We start from the raw sequence: 20,128 nt of genomic DNA, 5'->3' as shown, positions 1-20,128 counted from the left end.
ATCAAGATTACTAAGATCCCCCATGGGATCATCACATCAATCATCAATAATATCATCACAAATCCGCAATATACAATAATATGGGGAAACCCTAAGGGGAAATCATAACTATGAAAATAGGTTTTGTTGAGACATGGGTTACCTCTTAGCCTTTATTTAATTCCTTGGCTATGAAGGGTCTTTCTTTAAGCTTTCTTGCTTTCTTGATTTCTTCTAGGGGATTCTTGGAGCTCTTTGGGGTGGTGGGCGTTTATTGTGGTGGGGGTTTCTAGGTGCCTCTTAAGTCCCCTATTTATATATTTAGGAGTCCTAGTTAGGAACTAATATTATGGGCTTGCTAATTCTATTTCTCTTGGGACTAGGGATTGGGTTTAGGGATAAGGGCCTGTGGACTATGGTGGGCCTCCTAATTAATTATTGTGATTTAATTCTTTCTTTTGGGTAATTGATTAAATGATTTAATTGATCTTAGGGGTCGTAACACGGGGTGTTACATACTTGGCCCTTGACTTGGACGATCTTTACCGTCCACCGTGCCATGGTTTTCCTCGAAAACCCTTGACTTGATCGTGATAGCTAAGTCTTGACTTCTTCTCTACTTGTTTCGTGTCTTCTTTAGATTTTCTCTTGCTTTGGCTTTGCGCGCTTTCTTCAATCTGGTGTGTCCCGGAGACAGGAAGATCCATTCCATGTATGCTCCGAATCCAAACGTTCCATCTTGGCGACATAACGATACTACAGGGACAACACTTAATCACTAACGTTTGTCTCATTCTATCTCTTTACGCGCAACAAAAGCACCCAAACAGGATGCAGGGTATAACACTTATACTTGTCACACAACTTTATACTTTATACTTTGAACTTTCAACTTCTAACTTTTAACTTCTAACGTTCAACCTTTAACTTTTCTTTTCTTAAAGGTAATACTCACAACAATTAGAGCACACAAACAATCATAAGTATAAGCTCATATACTTCTTACTTTAACAAATTCACAAAGTTTTCTTTCATACTTTAACTTCTAACTTTTGCTTTCTATTTTAGCTTTCGAAGTTCAACTTCTAACTTTTCTTTCAACTTTCAAACTCTTGGTTTTTCACTTTCAGTTTCTCACTTTTAACTTCTCTACTTTACTTTCAAAAGATAAGCAAGTTTCACTTTAAACACATAAAACACATAAACAGTTAAGCAAGCGTAAGGAAACTCACAACCTCACCGTGTCCCTAACCAACACTTAGAGTTTTTCTTAACTCTGATTCTCATACTTAGTCATTGAACTTAGAGTCTTTCTCATCTCAAATTTCATAACTTAGGGCTCTTCTTTAACTTATCCTTCCTAGGATTTCACTTAGAGTTCTCTTCTTAACTTATCCTTCCTAGGACTTCAACTTAGAGGTCTTCTCTTAACTTGTCCTTCCTAGGACTTTCACTTAGAGTTTCTATACTTAATTCTTAAGGGTCAAACTTCCTAAGTTCCCGCGGTTCGTACCGCTCTAATACCAACTTGTAACACCCCACTTTTCTTAAACTTAATTAACAAACTTAACCTGGAAAGGTAAGCTAAGGCAGCGGAATAAACTTACTAAATAACTTAAATAGAGGTGTCACCGCCACAACCACCCATCACGGTGATTGAATAGGCTAAGGATAAACAATCTACATCATAAAAGTTTTACTAATCATCAAACAAACTAGAGGATAAACCCCGGTGTCCAACACCATAAAAAACAACGGGTAGACAACTACGAGTCTCAAAAAGTAATCAACATCAAGAGTTTAGACTACAGAAGCTAACTAATGCTAGTCTAGTCTAACTCGTACTCTCTCTCACGAACTGGGCCCACCTGAAAGGGGTTAACAAACAACAAGTAGAAAACAAACCCGTTAGCACGAAGCTAAGTATAACGCCGCTCAACCCTGTAAAATACTACAGTATATACTTTTGGAAAACATATGTTTCACATACTTAGACCGAGTATTCTCAATCACTTAAGCAACAATTAATCATGCTCATCAAGGTTCTTATATGTTTGCAACCTAATTATCAAATTACAATGTAGTATATGTTCATATACTTTCTCAACCTACTGAAACACAAAGAACCAATAACACCTCCACCGAGGCTCGAACTTACAACCTTCCAAATGGAAGTCCAACCCTGGTACCAATAGACCACATAGTCCTGGTACTTAATATGCAATCTAGTGCAATCATATACTCAATATGCAATCTTGTGCAATCATATACTCATTATGCAATCTAGTGCAATCATATACTCAATATGCAATCTCGTGCAATCGTATACTCAATATGCAATCTCGTGCAATCAAATACTCATTATGCAATCTAGTGCAATCATATACTCAATATGCAATCTCGTGCAATCATATACTCATTATGCAATCTAGTGCAATCATATACTCAATATGCAATCTCGTGCAATCATATACTCATTATGCAATCTAGTGCAATCATATACTCAATATACAATCTAGTGCAATCATATACTCAATATGCAATCTTGTGCAATCAACTTGATCATGCAATAAAATGAACATGATGCCATAGTATAAGTATAGATAGGTATGCATATACACTCTTTTGTAAAAACAATACTTTTCTGTGGAGGTTTCTTAGAGTCACAATGACTCGCTTTCTTTCTCTTGAGTCTCTTGACTCGATTTCTTTCTTGCTCAAACTTTCTCATACTTCTCGTTTCTCTTCTTGTGCGAGGCAGGTACTCCACCACAGCGAAACCCTAGCGTATGGTGCAATCTCGTGCATCCACCACATACGTATCTACGGAACCTCTAACTCGTGGGGGAGGTAGGACCTTCACACTCGTGAATGGAACTTTACATGCTCGGCAATCTTGCCGGCTTAATACTCAACTCGCTCACAGAACCACTCTCTTGATTCTTTATCTTTCTTTCTTGCTTACTTTCTCTGTGGAATTAGGTATCGTACTTTTAGTGTGTGCACACCCCATAACCAGGATTCCAAGCCCGGCGGGAAGTCTCCAACCTCGTAACGTGGAAATACGCCGCGTTACATGGTAAATATGTCAGCTCGCAATGTCCATTACTGTTTTGTCAGTTCTATCCAATCTTATCTCTTTTCTTCCGAAAGAAAATAGTCCTAACAGTCCTCCAAAACCTCGGATTACTCACACTAATACATATAAATATAGCTCATGCATTTCAACTCATGCAACACTTTACTTATGCAAACTTATGCATGTAACTTCCCAACAATTTCACAATGCAACAGGATAATGACTTTCCAAGATAGATATGATTTTTTGAAAATGGTACTTAGGCTCACTTTTGCCAATTATGCATTTTAAAACATGGTATGCTCAAATATGCATTTTACTGTAAAATATGCATCAAAACTTCTTTCACTGTGAACTCTCAACAATTACCAAATCATGCTTATAAATCATAACTTGGCAAATCTTCTTGGCAAACACTTAGCAAGTATTTAACATGCACTTGAACTCAACATACTCAACTTATACTCATTCACTGTAATCTAACATTAAAGAAAACATTCTCTGTACACTTTAATATTTCTACACTTGGCAGACAATCTCAACAAATCATATTAGGTATTTAGGCATGCTTATCTAGCAAAACTTATCAAACAATAGTCATACTTCTTAGTCTAACAATTAAACAACTGTCATGCTTCTCAAATAGATAGCTAAGTCTGATACTTCATAACTTCAACCACTGTAAACATACTCAGAACAAGTCATAGCATTCTACTTCACAAATTCAACTGTAAAATACTCATTCCTACTCCAAAATCAATGAAATCAAGTTCTACTCGTGCGTCGTGACAATCCCGAGTGTCCGAGCCTCAAGGGCCCGCGAGCCCCGGTCTGAAACGACACTAACCGATCCACAAGGGCCCGGCCACTGCACAGACCTTGCCTGGCGAGGCATGAGGGTCCTGTCGCCTGGAGCCGCCAAGCGGCGGCCTAGGGACACGGCTCTAGCCTAGAGCCGTGCCCTAGGGCCGCTCCTCCACGGGCCTAGCCAATGGCTCCTCCCTAGGACCGTTGGCTAGCTCCGTGCCTCATCTGGTGCACACTGTGTTATGCACCAGTGAGCTTCGTCTTCACCTGTAAAGAAATTTCAGGCATTCTAACACTCCCAAATCCTCAACAACACGTCATAGATCAACAATAGATCACTTAATTGCTCAAACACATCAATAATCTAACATTTCTATTCATTCTAACATTTATTTAACTTCACAAAGTCTATCAAAAGAGGTGGGAGTCCATGGGTTATACCTTTGTTGCCTCTTCTTCTAGGTGGATTCATTCTCCTTTCTACTCAGTTTTCACCACCTTTACTACATAACCTCCTCAAACAAACCACACCACAACACTTAAGGGAGGAAACCTCAGAGATTTGGAAGCAAGGAATGATAATCTAGGAGAGAAGATGAATGCATGGATAAAAATTGAGGCTAAGAACTCTTACTGTGTTTCTTCCTCTTGTCTACAGAGCTTCTGGGAATGGAGAGGCAAGGGAGAAGATCAGGAAAAAACAAAGCATTAGTGATACTTATATAGGGTCCAAAACCCTAGGATAAATGCCAATGATTGGTTGAGGGCAAAAGGGTAATTTGGCTTGGCTCCTCAAAATATCAGGCATGAGAATGTGGAATCTAGTGGTTCACCAAGCTTCATGGACCAAAGTCTAAAATCATAGTTTAAAAGAGTTTTGGGGTCAAAATGCATTTTCCCAAAAATACTTTCTAGACAACCACTTAGTTTAGGTTACTCAGATTTCTCCCAGTTTCACTCGGATTGATTTTTGGATTGAAAACTTGGTACTCAATGTACCCAAAAATTTAGGATTTTGGATTTAAAATAAATCCCGGTGTTGAATTTACTTTAAAGTGGCTCAAAATAATTTATTCAAACACCCATTCTATCGTAAAAATTTTTATAGCGTGAAAATGGCTATTTTAGGATTTCTTAAAACCGAATTTAGAAAATTATATTTTGGGTTGTCACAAATAGGGACTTGAATACATAGAATACGCCAAGAAGCAACACGATTGGATCCTAAACGCAAACTCTAACATGCCAAGACTCAAGGATAAACACACAACGGTTCAAGAGCATCAAAAACCTCAAGAACATCAAGAAACCAACATGCAAAGCCTTAAAGACAAGCCCTAAACCTTGAATAACACCCGAACATGCATAAACCCACCCACGAACTCCAAGAACATCAAGAACAACAAGATTCACCATATAAACCCTAAGGGCATGCTCTAAACATAATTAAATACAAGAACACGCAAACCACCACACAAGGTCATCAAGATCATCAAGAATAACAAGAATCCAAATCATAAATCCTAAAGACAAGCTCTAGCGAGACATAAATACAAAACCACACATTCAATCATTCAACGGAGCCAATCAATAAAAAATAGCAAGGAAAATAGGTTTTGTAAAACATGGGTTACCTGGTAACTTTAATTAACCTTCTTACAACTTCTAGGGTCTTTCCTAAGATTGGTGACGGGGAATTCCTTGCCTGATCTCTGGGAGGGGATTTTCGAGTATAGGAGGGGGAAATGGTTCTAAAGGTTTCTAATTCCTTTTATATAGATTTAGGAATCCTAATCAGGGTCTAATTAATGATGGACCTTCTTTCCTTATTCTAACGGGCTTGGGGTTTCATTAAGGAAAAGGGTCCACGATCCTCCGTGGACCATATCAATTAATTTAGGGGATTCCGATTGAATTAAATTCTTTTTAACTAATTCTTTAATGGAATTAATTAAATACTTAATCAGAATTTAAAGGGCATGATACCCACGAAGGAGTCCTTCTTCACCATCCCATGAATGGAAAGAATTCTGAGATACTTGCCCATATCAGCAACTCTTAGAACACTGATTGAGTTCATAATGCTTTGTTGTAGGTCGTTAGGGGTATTCTTTGAAAAGAAGATTGAGGACTTTTGGTAATTGACCTTTTGTCCTGAGAAACTGCATAAGACTTCCAATGCTTCCATCATCACGTTGGCTAGCTCCACAATGGCTTCTTCAAAAAGGATTAAGTCATCTGCAAAAAGAATATGGGAAATGTGAGGTCCCTGTCTAGTAATCTTAATACCTTTCCAATCGTCCAATATTCACGAAATGCTCAATGATGTGGCTTTATCTTTCCACACATAAGACAAAGAGTAAGCGTGAGATTGGATCTCCATGTCTAATTCATCTTCCTTGTCTAAACCATTCGGAAGGCTCCTCGTTCCAAGAGATAGCCAGTCTAGAAGTGGAGATGCATGTCATAATGTTTCTTCTCCACTCTTGAGTAAAGACGATGTCTAACAGTGTATCCTCAATGAATCTGCAAGAGATCCTATCATAGGCATTCTCAAGATCCACCTTCAAAATCATCCAACGTGTAGTACCCTTCTTTGTCCTCATAGAGTGTATAACTTCTTGATAGACTAGGATATTATTTGAAATTTTCTTTTCAGGAACAAAACTGGTTTGGTGCGAACCAATCAGTTTCTTCGGAATTCCTTTCAATCTAGTTTCCATCATTTTGGTTAAGAGCTTGTAGGATACGTTGCACAAACCGATTGGTCGTAGTTGCTTAACGGTCTCCGGATTGAGAACTTTTGGGATTAGAGAGATGTAGGTATCATTAAAACCTTTAGTCATCACTAAATTATCAAATAATTGGATCGCAAATTTGGCTAATACTTTGCCAACCGTAGCCCATGATTTTTGGTAAAAACCTGTAGTGATGCCATCCGTCCTGGGAACCTGCATAGGGGCATGTCAAACATCGCATGTTTTACCTCCACTTTGGTGAAAGGATCATTGATCACTTCCCATTCTGCCTCACTCACAGTAGGGAAGTGTCCATGAAAGGATTCCTGAGAGATTGGCCCCGAGTCTTCAGTAAATAGACGGACAAAATATTCTCGAATAAGATTTCTGACTTGCAAGTCATCAATGATCAGCAAACCTTCATCGTTCCTGAGGGCTTTAATTCTCGTTGTATTGTTTTTCACCGTGGTAGCTATGTGGTAGTAATGGGTACTCCGATCTCCAGAAACAATCCAATCTTCTCTAGAGCGTTTGAACCAAATGAGCTCTTCTTGGTAGAGTATCTCGTCTAGTTCTACTCGTAATTTCCTTTCTAACTTGAGCAGGTCGGGCCTTGCATTAATGGTAAGGTTGCGTTGGACACAATTGATCCTGGATATGCGTCTCTTTTTTTGTGGAAAATATTGCCCACAGACCACAGTGTTCCTATTCCATTCATTCAAGGCAACTGCCATGGTTTGTTTATTCAAATCCAGATCTGCATCGTTACTTCACTTTTGTTGTACAAACTGCTGGAAATTCGGATGGACTGGCCATGCCATGTTGAATCTCAACTGTTTGCTTTTGGGAGTAGAAGGGGGAAGGGATTCAGTGTTTATCAAGAGTGGTGTGTGATCCGAACCAATCATAGGAAGGTGATCCACTGTCGCCTCCGGGAATCTGAGTTTCCACTCAATGTTACCTAGAGCGCGGTCAAGCCTAGCACCTTTGAAATAGCTGTATTAACCTCCCTCATCCACGTAAACTTCATACCCGAGAAGCCCAGGTCAATCAAACCCTCCTGGAAAATCCACTCATTGAAATCAGCACACCTTGAGGATAAGAAAGCTTCCTGGTTGCTCACTTCATCAATCTTCATTACTGAGTTGAAGTCCCCAATAGCTAACCAAGGACCCTGAAAATCAAAGTTGAGGTAATTCAAGTCTGTAAATAGCCTTCTACGTAGGCTTATATCTCGACTCCCATAGACAATCGAGAGCAGCCAAGGTTCTGACAGTATATCACAAACCTGCACTATAATCAACTGAGGGTGAGTGTTAACAATACCAATGGAGACAAAGTCCTTCTAAAGGATCCAAATTCCTCCAGAAAAGCCATATGCCTCGACTCTGACCCATTCATGAAATCCAAAACTAAAACATAGTCTATTTGCTTGGTCACCCGAGACTTTGGGTTCAAGCAAGCAAACGATGGCCGGGTTATAATCGCCGAGAGAATTGTTTGAGGATGCGGCCGAAAGATTTCGATGCCGCACCCTGACAATTCCAAATCATACAGATTATATATATATATATATATATATATATATATAGACAATAAAAGAAAGAGCGTTCAAGAGCGCATTGGGCAATCCGCCCCCAGACCATCCAGGTCATTTTGATCGGCTTCAACAGCCATAGCAATATCAAGAGGGTCTACTAGATGAACTATCTCCCTGGTCTGTCAGGTGGGTCGTCAAGGTAAGTTTCTCCAAGGTCAGCCATTGCAGATGACTTTGGCTAGTCATTTGCATGGACCACCACCATGCTAGTTACTTGCTTCCCTTTGTTCGTGCTACGGACGACTGTGTGCTTGAACTCTGTCGTCGCTCTTCTTGGTGCACCTCCTCTCCCCATTCTGTTGGTAAAAGCCCATCGAGAAGCAGGTTGGATATGTCTATTGCTATCAGGACAAGCATTTGGTATGTGAAAGGCCTCCTTGGACAGGTGTTCCCGCTGGTTCTTGGGCGGCTCACGGTTAGTTATGATCCTCATCAGGCCTTCATTTGGGGAGTGATACGTCGTATGCCCCTCGACATTATCCCGGAAAGGCTCCACCTCGTTGCCATCCAGATCAGCCAGGGTGGCGAAACGAGATTGATTGACCATCTTGTGGCTTCGCTACAGGGTTTGAAGTATTAGCCATAGGGTTATTGGTTCTGGTGAATCCACCCTCCTGCCGGTTCTCAACTCTTCTAGGGCTTCTCATCTCCCTTCTAGTAACAAGCATCCAGGAACCAAGCTAGCCGTGGAGACGAAGCCGAGAAGTCCTGTTTTTTTAAATTAATTATTTTATTTAAAATTATTATAAAAATTATTTTTAAAAAACCGCCACGTCAGCAAAGTTTAAGGTAAACAGGTCATTTTGGACCTAATTGCATGAATTTGTGTTGTTCAGGGACCCAATTACATTTTTTTTTTTTATTTCAATGGCCTAATTGCACTTTAGTGTGCAATTGAGTGGCCTATTTGACCATTATTCCTTAAAAATTATACTTTAAATTTGGGTCAAACCATGAAAAGTGTGTAAATTTATAATAACGGCGATTGCTATAATAATCTCAAAATTATACTTTAAATTTGGGTCAAACCATGAAAAGTGTGTAAATTTATAATAACGGCGATTGCTATAATAATCTCAATTACATTAGTTTTTTGAGTATAACTGACTTTGTTACAATGCAGTATCCATTCATAACTACTTTCTCAACCTACTCCACTAAGGCTCGAACCCACAATCTCCCATATGAGAGAGCAACTTGGTGACACTAGACCACAAGGCCCTTGGCATCTCAATTAGAGTTGTTAGAAAACAACAATAAGATTATTATCACTTTGGTATGATTTGGACGAATGCATATTATTACACGTGTGCACACTTGTATTCTGTGCAACATTATTAAGTGCACCTAACGTTATCATTAGTTGCACCAACGTTATAATTAAGTGCACCTATGTGAAAAGATAACTTACTTGCATTATTAAGTGTAAATGATTACACTTTTAAGTGATTTTACTTGCACATTGTACTTGCACACTTGCATATGTTACTTGCACTTTTAACACAAGTTATTTGCACACAAAGCTCCAATTATTTACAAAAATGTCACCACAATTTAAAAAGAAAATTACATTTGATCCGTTGATCTTCTCATATTGACGGCTCAGAGTAGTTCATATTTCTCTCATGGGCGTCCGTTCTCACTGGAGTGCTCTCCAAATGAGAACAGGATTTTCTGTGAGAAGTGTGGACTAATTTGAACTATCCATCTTAAATGATCAATGGCTAGAAAATAAAGATGTTAGGAATATATTGTAAATTTTGATGAGCCGAATGTATTTTTGAAAAATCAAGTAGTCCCCATTTTTATTCTATTTGAGTCAGTTTGAGTCTACGGAGTATGGTGCACCCATATCATGCAACCCATGTACAAGTCTGGAAAATCACAAGTTGATTTTAAATGTTAAGCGGGATTATAGCTTAACACAATTATGATGCGGATAAGTCACCAAGAACCATGTTAGAGGAGTTGGAAGAAACGCGTGTGAGCTATGCCAAATGATCCTAAGTTCGAATCTCAAGTGAAGCATTTTTAAGCTTAGGAGACTAGCTTGGACCGTATGAGAGACTAGCGGACAGTATAACCGTATGGGAGACTAAGACTAGCTTGGACAGTATGGGAGACTAAGACTAGCTTGGACAGTATGGGAGACTAGCTCAAGGTCAAGTATATTGGACCGTATACCGTATGGGAGACTAGCTCAAAGTATACCAAACCGTATGAGAGACTAGCCTAAGTGTATTGGAGACTAGCTAAAAAGGATACTAGCTAAATGGAGACTAGCTAAGAATATAGACTAAGTAAAATGCACAAGTCTCACAAAAGCCATGCACCATATGGAGAAACACACCAAGTATGGTGAACCAAGCTAGAAATTCGAAACAGAGCATCTCACCATGAACAACTGTGAAGTTTTTACAGAGGTTCCAGTATATTATTTTACAAAGATCATGAAGGAGAAAATAACTGATATAGTTTCATCTGAACATCAAGTTTTTACGGTGGAACCGGAGACGCTCAAAGAAGGCTGATTCGCGGAGAAATTATTTTATACTCAAGCAAGAATCAGCAGATAAATTATTTGATCAACTTGACATGTCAGAGTATTTATGAAGGACCAGAAATGTCAAAAATTGCCGCGCCGAACTTATTCAAATTTTGGAGGCTACAAAATTCAAGAAACGGCAACGGGCAAATTATTCAAATCATCTGACAAAAGGAGAAAAGACATCTACCTAACATTTCAGATCAAGTTGACAATATCTTTTGATCAACTACAATTCAAAATGGACGATCAAGATCGAAAGTTGATCAACGGGCAAATAGCTTTTACTAGCTATAAATTGTCCAAGCAGACTTGAAGACAAGAGGATGGACATAGATGAAAAGAGAGCAGTTAAGCAAGAAAAACCCCAAGAGATTGAACAGTTCAACAACTTGAACAACGGCTAAAACATACAAGCAAAAGATACAAGCTATATTTTTTATTAGCCGAAAAAGGGGGAAACAGAGCTTCATAGAATAAAATTCATGTCTGAGTGAGAGAGAAATTTTATTTCTTTGTAATATTCTCTACTGAGTGTAGAAAGAGGGCGGAGTAACTAGAGAGAGTGAAAAACCCTGGTGGAGTATAGCTTTGTGCGTAGCACTCGTGGTGAAGGGCAGAGTAACAAGAGGAGCTTGTGAAAACCCTTGGAGGACGTAGCTTTGTGCGTAGTTCTCGTGGTGTAGGAGTACAGCTTGGTGCGAAGTACTCGGGAAGACGGAGTAACAAGAGGAGCTTGCGAAAAACCTTGGAGGAGTGTAGCTTTGTGCGAAGCACTCGGAGAAGTGTCGGTGGACACTTATTCACTATTGTATCTGGGTGATCGAAGAATAGTGAATTTCCTCCTTGAAGTGAAAGGAGAAGAGTGGACTAGGAGGATTACACCACCTCTGAACCACTATAAATCTCTCTCTCTGTTTACTTACTGCTCATACATTTCATGCATGCTTATTCTAACTGCGAACTAACCCGATTACTATTTATCGCATATCTTTATCTGTCTGGGTTTGATAGTTCCCACGTTTGCATGCAAGCCAAACTTTACATACATCATCTTTGAACCATATCAAGTGTTTCTAACGTGTTGCATGTTTAGAATATCTCTTTGAGCACCGCACTTATAAGCATAACACTTTACCGCTACCTATTCCGCTGCACACTCTAAGTTGTTTATCTTGTTAATGCTTGTTACTTAGAGTTGAAATTACCAAAGTGTTATTTGCCTTGTGTGTTTTCGAAGAAAGTTTGAAAAGTTAGAGAAGTCTATTCACCCCCCCCCCCCCCCCCCTCTAGACTTCTCGCCACCCTTTCGGGACCAACAAAAGAGAAATAAATTGTAGGGTTAGTTTCATATATATTACTCCATACAAACTTTAACAGGGCGTTTGGTTGGAGGGATTTTAAATTCTCTTCCTACTTAATTCCCACCTAATTCCAAAGGTCATTAAATTCCGTAGTTTGGTTGGAGGGAATTGCAATTCCATGGAATTGCAATTCCCCCATTTTCATGGAATTAAAATCCCATGTCCCCCCCTGGGATTTTAATTCCTGGGAAAAAAAAGATAGTGATGAGTCAAAATTACCCCTTCATTTTTTAACATAAAATTAATGTCTAACAACAATAATGGACATTTTTGACTTTATACTACTTATTCCCTTTCAATTCCCATGTATACCAAACATTGGAATTGAAATTCCCAGTAATTCTATTCCTGTCAACCAAACACTGGAATTTAAATTCTCACTTTATTCCCAGTAATTCAACTCCCATGGAATTACAATTCCTTTCCCACATAATTTCCCCCCTCCAACCAAACGCCCTGTAATAGTTTGTAATTTTATGAAATTGATAAAAATTCATACAAAAAAAAAAAAAAACAAAAAACAAAAAACAAAAAAAAAAAAAAAAAAAAAACGAGAACTTGTACTTGGATGGTAGGGATAATGTATTGGAGCCATGGAGGTAGTTGAAATGTCATTTACATACCGTTACATACTCCTTCAAATGGCTAACTTCACTCCAATTATATTTTTGATTTGACATCCACAACCATATATAAACAGCACTTTTCTACTTTGGCTTCCCACACTTGCCAAATTCACTTTACATGTGTCACTATCACTCTCTACACCACTTCAATTTTTATCTTCCCCCACTACACAAAGAAAACATCATATTTAGGTGTATGTAATTTTATGGTAAATTATACTTTTATTTATAAGATGTAATTCTATTTGGATTAAATTATATAAACGGAATTTTTTTACTGAAATCCTTTGTATTCTGACGTGGCAATATAGCTCGTATCATACTCAGACTAATCTCCATTCGCACCAAACCGGCCAAGTCAGATTTCTTTTTCCATACGAGAGAGGGTTCAAACTCCCGACCTCTCTTAAGAAATGAGAGTGCACGGTCACTCACGCCAACTAAGCTGGTTATATATGTTTATTATTTGATTAATAAATACATTTAATTTTCAATGTAATGTGGAATTTATTAGGACTCTATCATCATTAGTATTCGTTACCTATTATTATTAGTATTCGTCTTGTAATAGGTTTACTATTCACTACTATATATACTCTTGTACAGACTCATTATTATTCATTCAGATATATCGTATCCTCATCTGGTATCAGCAGGTTTCTCTCTCCTCTCTCTAATGGCGCACCTCGGATCTGATGACGGCTCTGTTGGTAGTTCTGAACGGACCGTTTCCGAGGCCGCGCTTGTTACACCACTGCAGTCGGGGGTGTCTTTCTCTTCGGCGCATCACTTCGTCTCCATCAAGTTGACATCCCGCAATTTTTTATTTTGGCGTACTCAGCTTCTTCCGTTCCTGGATGGCCAAGGGTTGTTGGGTTTTGTCGATGGTACTTCGGTATGTCCGCCGATCACCGCGCTTGCCGTACCGCCTGCTGAGGGAGCCGTTCCTGCCGTGCCCTCGTCGGCTTCGTCTTCCGCTGCTCGGAGTGCATGGCTCCGTCAAGATAAGGCCGTGCTCTCCTTATTAATCTCATCCTTGTCCGACGAGATGATGCACCTCGCAATCGGTAAGTCCACTTCTCGGCATTTGTGGTTGGCAATCGAACAGGTTCTTGGTTCGACTACACGGGCTCGTGCCCTCCGGTTGGTGGGCGAGTTGCAAGGATTGGGGCAGGGGGATGCTTCGATCCTGGACTATCTTGGCCGTGCGCAGGTGCTTATCGAGGATTTAGCGCTTGCTGGTCGTCCGGTGACGCTAGAGGATTAGAATATGTATATATTCCGAGGCTTGCGGTCCGAATATCGTCCTTTGTTGACGTCGCTCACAAGGGGTGCTCCGGTGTCTCTGCCCGAGCTATCCGATTTTTTTGTTTCGTAGGCTTTTATATGTGCTGATGATGCTGGTGATGTTGTTGCTGCTCCGGTCGCCATGGCGGCTCAGCAGCGTGGAGGCGGCAACCGCGGCCGTGGTCGCGGCAAAGGGCGTGGCCGTGGTCGTGGCGGTGCCGGGGCTGTCCAGTGCCAGATCTGCTCCGGCGAGGGCCATTCGACCGCTTCGTGCTTTCGCCGGTACGATGGAGCTCCGGGGCCAAGAGCGCATGTTGCATGTCCTGTGGACGATGCGGCTTCGATTAGCACTCAGCAATGGTTTCCCGACACTGGTGCGTCGAACCATGCCACCCCAGATCCGTCTTTGATGTCTTCGACGGTCACTTATAACGGTCCGGATCATCTTCGTGTTGGTGACGGTAAGTGTTTACCTATTGTTGGTACTGGTTCGTCTTCGGTAGCCTCTTCTAAAATACTGTTTCGGTTGTCTGATGTTCTTTTTATTCCTGGGCTTTCTGCGTCTTTATTATCTGTGCAACGGTTTGCCCATGATAATAATGTCTTCTTTGAATTTCACCCTGATTGTTTCTTTGTGAAGGATCGTTCAACCAGGGAAGTTCTGTATAGAGGGCAGGCTTCGGGGGGTCTCTATTCTTGGCCTGTTTCTTGTTCGAGTCCCGCTGTGTTAGTGGCTTCGCGTGTCTCCTCTGACGTTTGGCATAGTCGGTTGGGTTACCCTCATCCTCGTGTCTTGCGGCAGATTTTGAATTCGTGTTCCATTGATTCTAGTTTTAGTAATAGTTCGGTGTCGTGTCGTGCTTGTATGCTTGGGAAATCATCTCGGTTTCCCTTGCCTCGTGTCAATACTACTACGTCACATGTTTTAGAGCTTATTTATACTGATATTTGGGGCCCAGCGCCTTTTCTTTCTGTCAATGGTTTTCGTTATTTTGTTTTGTTTGTTGATGACTACACACGTTATGTATGGTTTTATCCTATGCGGTTAAAAACTGATGTGTATGCTATCTTCGAGCAGTTTCGGTCACTAGTTGAGCGTTCATATGGTCGTAAGATTGTCTCTATACAATCTGATTTAGGGGGAGAGTATAAACGGTTGCACCGTACTTTTGTCTCTTTGGGTATCAATCATAGGCAATCTTGTGCATATACCCATGAGCAGAATGGTAGAGTTGAGCGTCGGCATCGTCACGTTGTGGAAACGGGTCTGGCTCTCTTGGCTCAGGCTTCGGTTCCATAGCGATATTGGGATTATGCCTTTGAGACTGCGATCTATCTCATCAATAAAATGCCTACTCGAGTTCTAGACAATTTCAGTCCTCATTATCGTTTGCATCATTCTAATCCTTCTTATTCCTTCTTGCGTGTGTTTGGATGTCTCTGTTATCCTCTGTTGCGCCCGTACAATCGTAACAAGTTGCAGTATCGGTCATCCCCGTGTGTGTTTCTTGGTTATCCGTCTTCATTTCGTGGCTATCGTTGTTTAGATCCTGCTACTAACAAGGTATTCATTTGTCGTCATGTACGGTTTGATGAGACCGTATATCCGTTTGCTTCTTCTATGCCTTCTCAGGTCTCTAGCTCTCGCCCGGTTGAGCCATGGGGTGTTGGTGCCGTTCGGGTTGGTGTTGGCTCCGATGTTTGTCCCACTGGACCTGATCCTCATCCAGAGTTAGACGCGGATTCCGGGGCTGCCGCAGCTGGTTCAGATTCTCGCACCGTGACTGCCACGGCTCCTGAAGGGGCAGTCTCGGGTGCTCCTACTGCGCCCAAACGAGGCCGCCGTACGGTGAAGCCTGTTCAGCCTCGGTCTCATGTCATGGCAACCCGTTCTCAAGGACCGACGCAGCATGTGGCTCTTATGACTGTTCCTGAACCGACTTGTTATTCTCAGGCAGTTCGGTATCCGCAGTGGCGTGAGGCCATGGATCTTGAGTTTAATGCCTTGCTCCAGAATCACACTTGGCGTCTGGTTAGTCGCACACCTGGCATGAATGTTGTGGGGTGCAAATGGGTGTTCAGAACGAAGCGCAAGGCCGATGGCTCGATTGAGCGGCACAAGGCTCGATTGGTCGCAAAGGGTTTCAATCAAGTCGCTGGGCAGGACTTTTTTGAGACTTTCAGTCCTATTGTCAAACCCACCACCGTGTGGCTTCTTCTCTCTTTAGCCGTTTCTCGCGGTTGGGTCATTCGGCAGTTGGATGTTCACAACGCCTTCCTCAATGGTAATCTTGCAGAGACAGTTTACATGAGACAGCCGCCCGGTTATGAAGACCAGTCACGGCCGGATGATGTGTGTTTGTTACAGAGGTCACTCTATGGTCTTAAGCAGGCTCCTCGAGCGTGGTTCAATAGGTTGCATGCTTTCTTGGTGTCGGTTGGTTTTTCACCCTCCAAGACTGATGTTTCTTTATTCATCTATACTCGTGCCTCTGTCTGTTTATATTTGCTTGTCTATGTTGATGATGTCCTTGTCATGGGGTCTGATGCTTCGTGTGTTACTCGGCTTCTTACTGACTTAGCTTCAGAGTTTAAGATTCGTGACATGGGTGCTCCGTCTTTTTTTCTTGGCATTGAGACGGTCTCCAAGGATGGTGGTTTGTTTCTTTCTCAGCAGCGATACATGCGAGATATTTTGAGCCGTGCAGGTATGGTGGACTATAAACCGTTGGCTACTCCGGTTCCTGTGTCCCGACCTTCTTCTGATTCTGTGGTTCCCTATGCGGATCCCACGCAGTATCGCAGTCTTGTTGGGGCTCTACAGTATCTTACTGTTACTCGTCCGGATCTCTCTTTTGCCGTGAATCGGGTCTGTCAGCATATGCACTCTCCAACCACTGAGCATTAGGCTATGCTCAAGCGTGTTCTGCGGTATGTAAAAGGAACTCTGCACTTTGGTCTTTTTATTCGTCCTTCCTCCTCTGTTGCGGTTCATGCCTTTTCGGATTCGGACTGGGCTAGTGATCCAGTTGACAGGAAGTCTACTAGTGGTTTTGCGGTTTTTCTTGGTGGCAATCTGATTTCCTGGTCTTGTCGGAAGCAACGCACGGTTGCTCGTTCGTCTACAGAGGCTGAATACAAGGCTCTGGCTGATGTGTCTGCGGAAGTCACCTGGTTGGTTTCTCTGTTGCACGAGCTTGGAGTGTCATTGGCTGCTCCTCCCACTATTTGGTGTGATAATTTGGGTGCGACTTATCTCTGTTCCAACCCGGTGTTCCATGCTCATACGAAGCATGTGGAAATTGATTACCACTTTGTTCGTGACAAAGTGGCGAAGAAGGAGTTGCAGGTTAGCTTCATTTCCACAAAGGATCAGCTGGCTGATGTGTTCACTAAAGCTCTCCCTGGTCCGCGTTTCTCTACTCTATGTGGCAAGCTCAATGTTATTGCTAGTCCACCTTGTGCTTGAGGGGGAGTATTAGGACTCTATCATCATTAGTATTCGTTACCTATTATTATTAGTATTCGTCTTGTAATAGGTTTACTATTCACTACTATATATACTCTTGTACAGACTTATTATTATTCATTCAGATATATCGTATCCTCATCGAATTGACTAATCCATGATAACCAATGAATAAAAAAAAAAAATTATCGGCATGTACAAGGATAACAGGTTTTTGTAACAAATTTTGTTAAATTCACACGATGTTTAAGAAAATAAATAATTTTTTTAAATTGCTCTTGTAAAAAAGGGCGAATTAATGCCACCTTGGAAAATTAAATGAATAAATGGTAAATTAAAAAAAAAAAAATTGAAAGTTAGTAGCTATATTCCATGAAAAGTGAGTGAGGGTAGCGTTTTCCCGTTTCGAAAATATTTCATCATCAAAACTTGTTTTGAAAATTTTTCCGTGCCATTTCCTAATTAATCAAAAGTTTTAACAAATTTTTGGGTCGTTTCATAATAATTAAATAAAAAAAAATTAGGAAACTCGTTTTTAGCTCAAATTATTTTTTTTTAAAAAAAAAATTCCCGTGGTCTTCGAACATTAAAAATAGCGAGTAACCACATTTACACCATTAATAATTCAGGAGATGGCAATATATGTCATGTTTTGAAAATTGAGGAGCAACATTTACACCACTAATAATTCAGGGGTAACATTAACAATTGACATATTTGTAATGGGCATAAACTACAATTTTTCTTAAAGCCCCGTTTGGTTTGCGGAAAATATTTGACGGGGAACGGAATTGAAATTCCATGGAAAATAAATTACCAAGAAGATTAATTACATTGTTTGGTTGGTGAAAAATAAATTATTGGGAATCGAGTGGTGAAAAATAAATTACTGGAAATATCGATTCCACTGTTTGGTTAAGTTTGTAATTGTAAAGAATAATGAGTATAAAGACAATTATACCCCTACATAATAATAATAATAATAATAATAATAATAATAATAATAATAATAATAATAATAATAATAATAATAATAATAATAATAATAATAATAATGGTAATTAAGAAAAGTTGGTGAGGGCATAATTGTCCTATTTGCTTTCCATGAAAAACAAAATACCAAGGGGGACCATGAAAAATATTTTCCTCATTCTTGAGAAACATGTTTTCCAACGAAAAATGTTTTTCATGAACCAAACAAAAAGAAAATCTAGCTTTCTTCAAATTCAAGGAAAATATTTTCCATGAATCAAACATGGCTAAGTATCAAGTATACTCATTGCATTATTACATACTCACCATGCATAAACTTTTTCGTTAAAATTATTGTATCTCAATATTTTTATTCTTTTTTTTTGTGTGTGTGGTATAACCATAAAGTTTTCAACTAAAATGTATGAATTTTATTATGTTAAGTAGGGCTTCAAGATCGAATAACAAAACACTCATTCATAAGTTTTAAAATAATTACAAATTGAAACTTGAAAGATACGTTATTTCATCTATTATACATTTTATGGCCCATGGGTTCGGGCTCTATATTGTAAGGAAAAGTTAAATGCATAATTATGCCTAATCACACTTATTTCAACACTTTCTTAGCACATTTTATGTGAAACTAAAATAATGAAACATCATGTCATGTTTTTGGTATGAAGGAAATTTTTTATGCCAAAAAAATCATGTGTTCATAGAATGAAATGTTTATAACCCTCGGAGGGGTTAAACCCTACAAATTATTGTGTGAATCATGAATATCAGGTATATTTTTATATATTAAAAGTATATATTATTTTTGTAGTAAAAGTACATTATTTTAGTATATTAAAAATGTACTTTACGTACATAAATAATGTACCTTTAATATATTAAAAGTGTACTTTTTATTTATGGTCCACGCAATTGTGTAGATCATGATCCATGCAATAATGATTGGTTAAACCCATACTTCTAGGGTGTATTTGGTTCGCACATAGGAATCGAAATCGAAATGGGTATCAAATACTTGGTAATGGTAATGGGTTTTGGTGAAAGTATTTAACATGTTTGGTAGTAGGGTGGAATGGGAATGGTTACTAATAGTAGTGCTTGAGAATGAATAAGGGAATGAAACCCTTATTGTATTTGGGTATGGGTTTTTTAATTGATGGGGTATTCGAAACCCATAATAGTGTTCTAAAAACCTATCAACCAAACAACAACAATCACTTTCATATCCATTCCTATGGACAAAACCCACCAACCAAACACACCCTAAGTTATACGCTCTGTACGCCCCCACAAGACTATATTAAATAGTGGTAGTATTGGCAAATCAATCATTATACTATGTACCAGTTTGTGAACTACTTACATTAAATTTATTTTTAATATATTGTATGTTAATTATTTTTATTTTTTTTGGAGAAATATATTAATTTTTTAAACATTTATTATTTGTGTACTAAAGATTTATTATTTGATATATTACCAAATAATAAACATTTAATACACAAATAATATACCTTCAGTATATTAAAAATAAACATTTATTCATAATTCACGTTCTAATGTGAATCATGGTTCACATTATAATTTGACACTGGCAAATACCTACCTACATTCACACCAATAAAGAATTGGGAGAAGAAGAAT

The 20,128-nt window shown here is 39.5% G+C and overlaps 1 protein-coding gene across 1 annotated transcript; it reads right to left on the bottom strand.

Moving 5' to 3' along the window:
- Window positions 1-6,746: 6,746 nt before the first annotated feature.
- Window positions 6,747-7,337, bottom strand: LOC109157274. Its single transcript, XM_019305175.1, has one exon. The coding sequence runs from the start codon at window positions 7,335-7,337 to the stop codon at window positions 6,747-6,749; it is 591 nt and encodes a 196-aa protein (XP_019160720.1).
- Window positions 7,338-20,128: the final 12,791 nt, after the last annotated feature.

Source organism: Ipomoea nil, unplaced genomic scaffold, assembly GCF_001879475.1.
Source record: "Ipomoea nil cultivar Tokyo-kokei standard unplaced genomic scaffold, Asagao_1.1 scaffold2779, whole genome shotgun sequence".
Classification (NCBI taxonomy): Eukaryota; Viridiplantae; Streptophyta; class Magnoliopsida; order Solanales; family Convolvulaceae; genus Ipomoea; species Ipomoea nil.
Note: the sequence above shows the minus strand (reverse complement) of the source record. Positions and strands in the feature narration are given on the sequence as shown.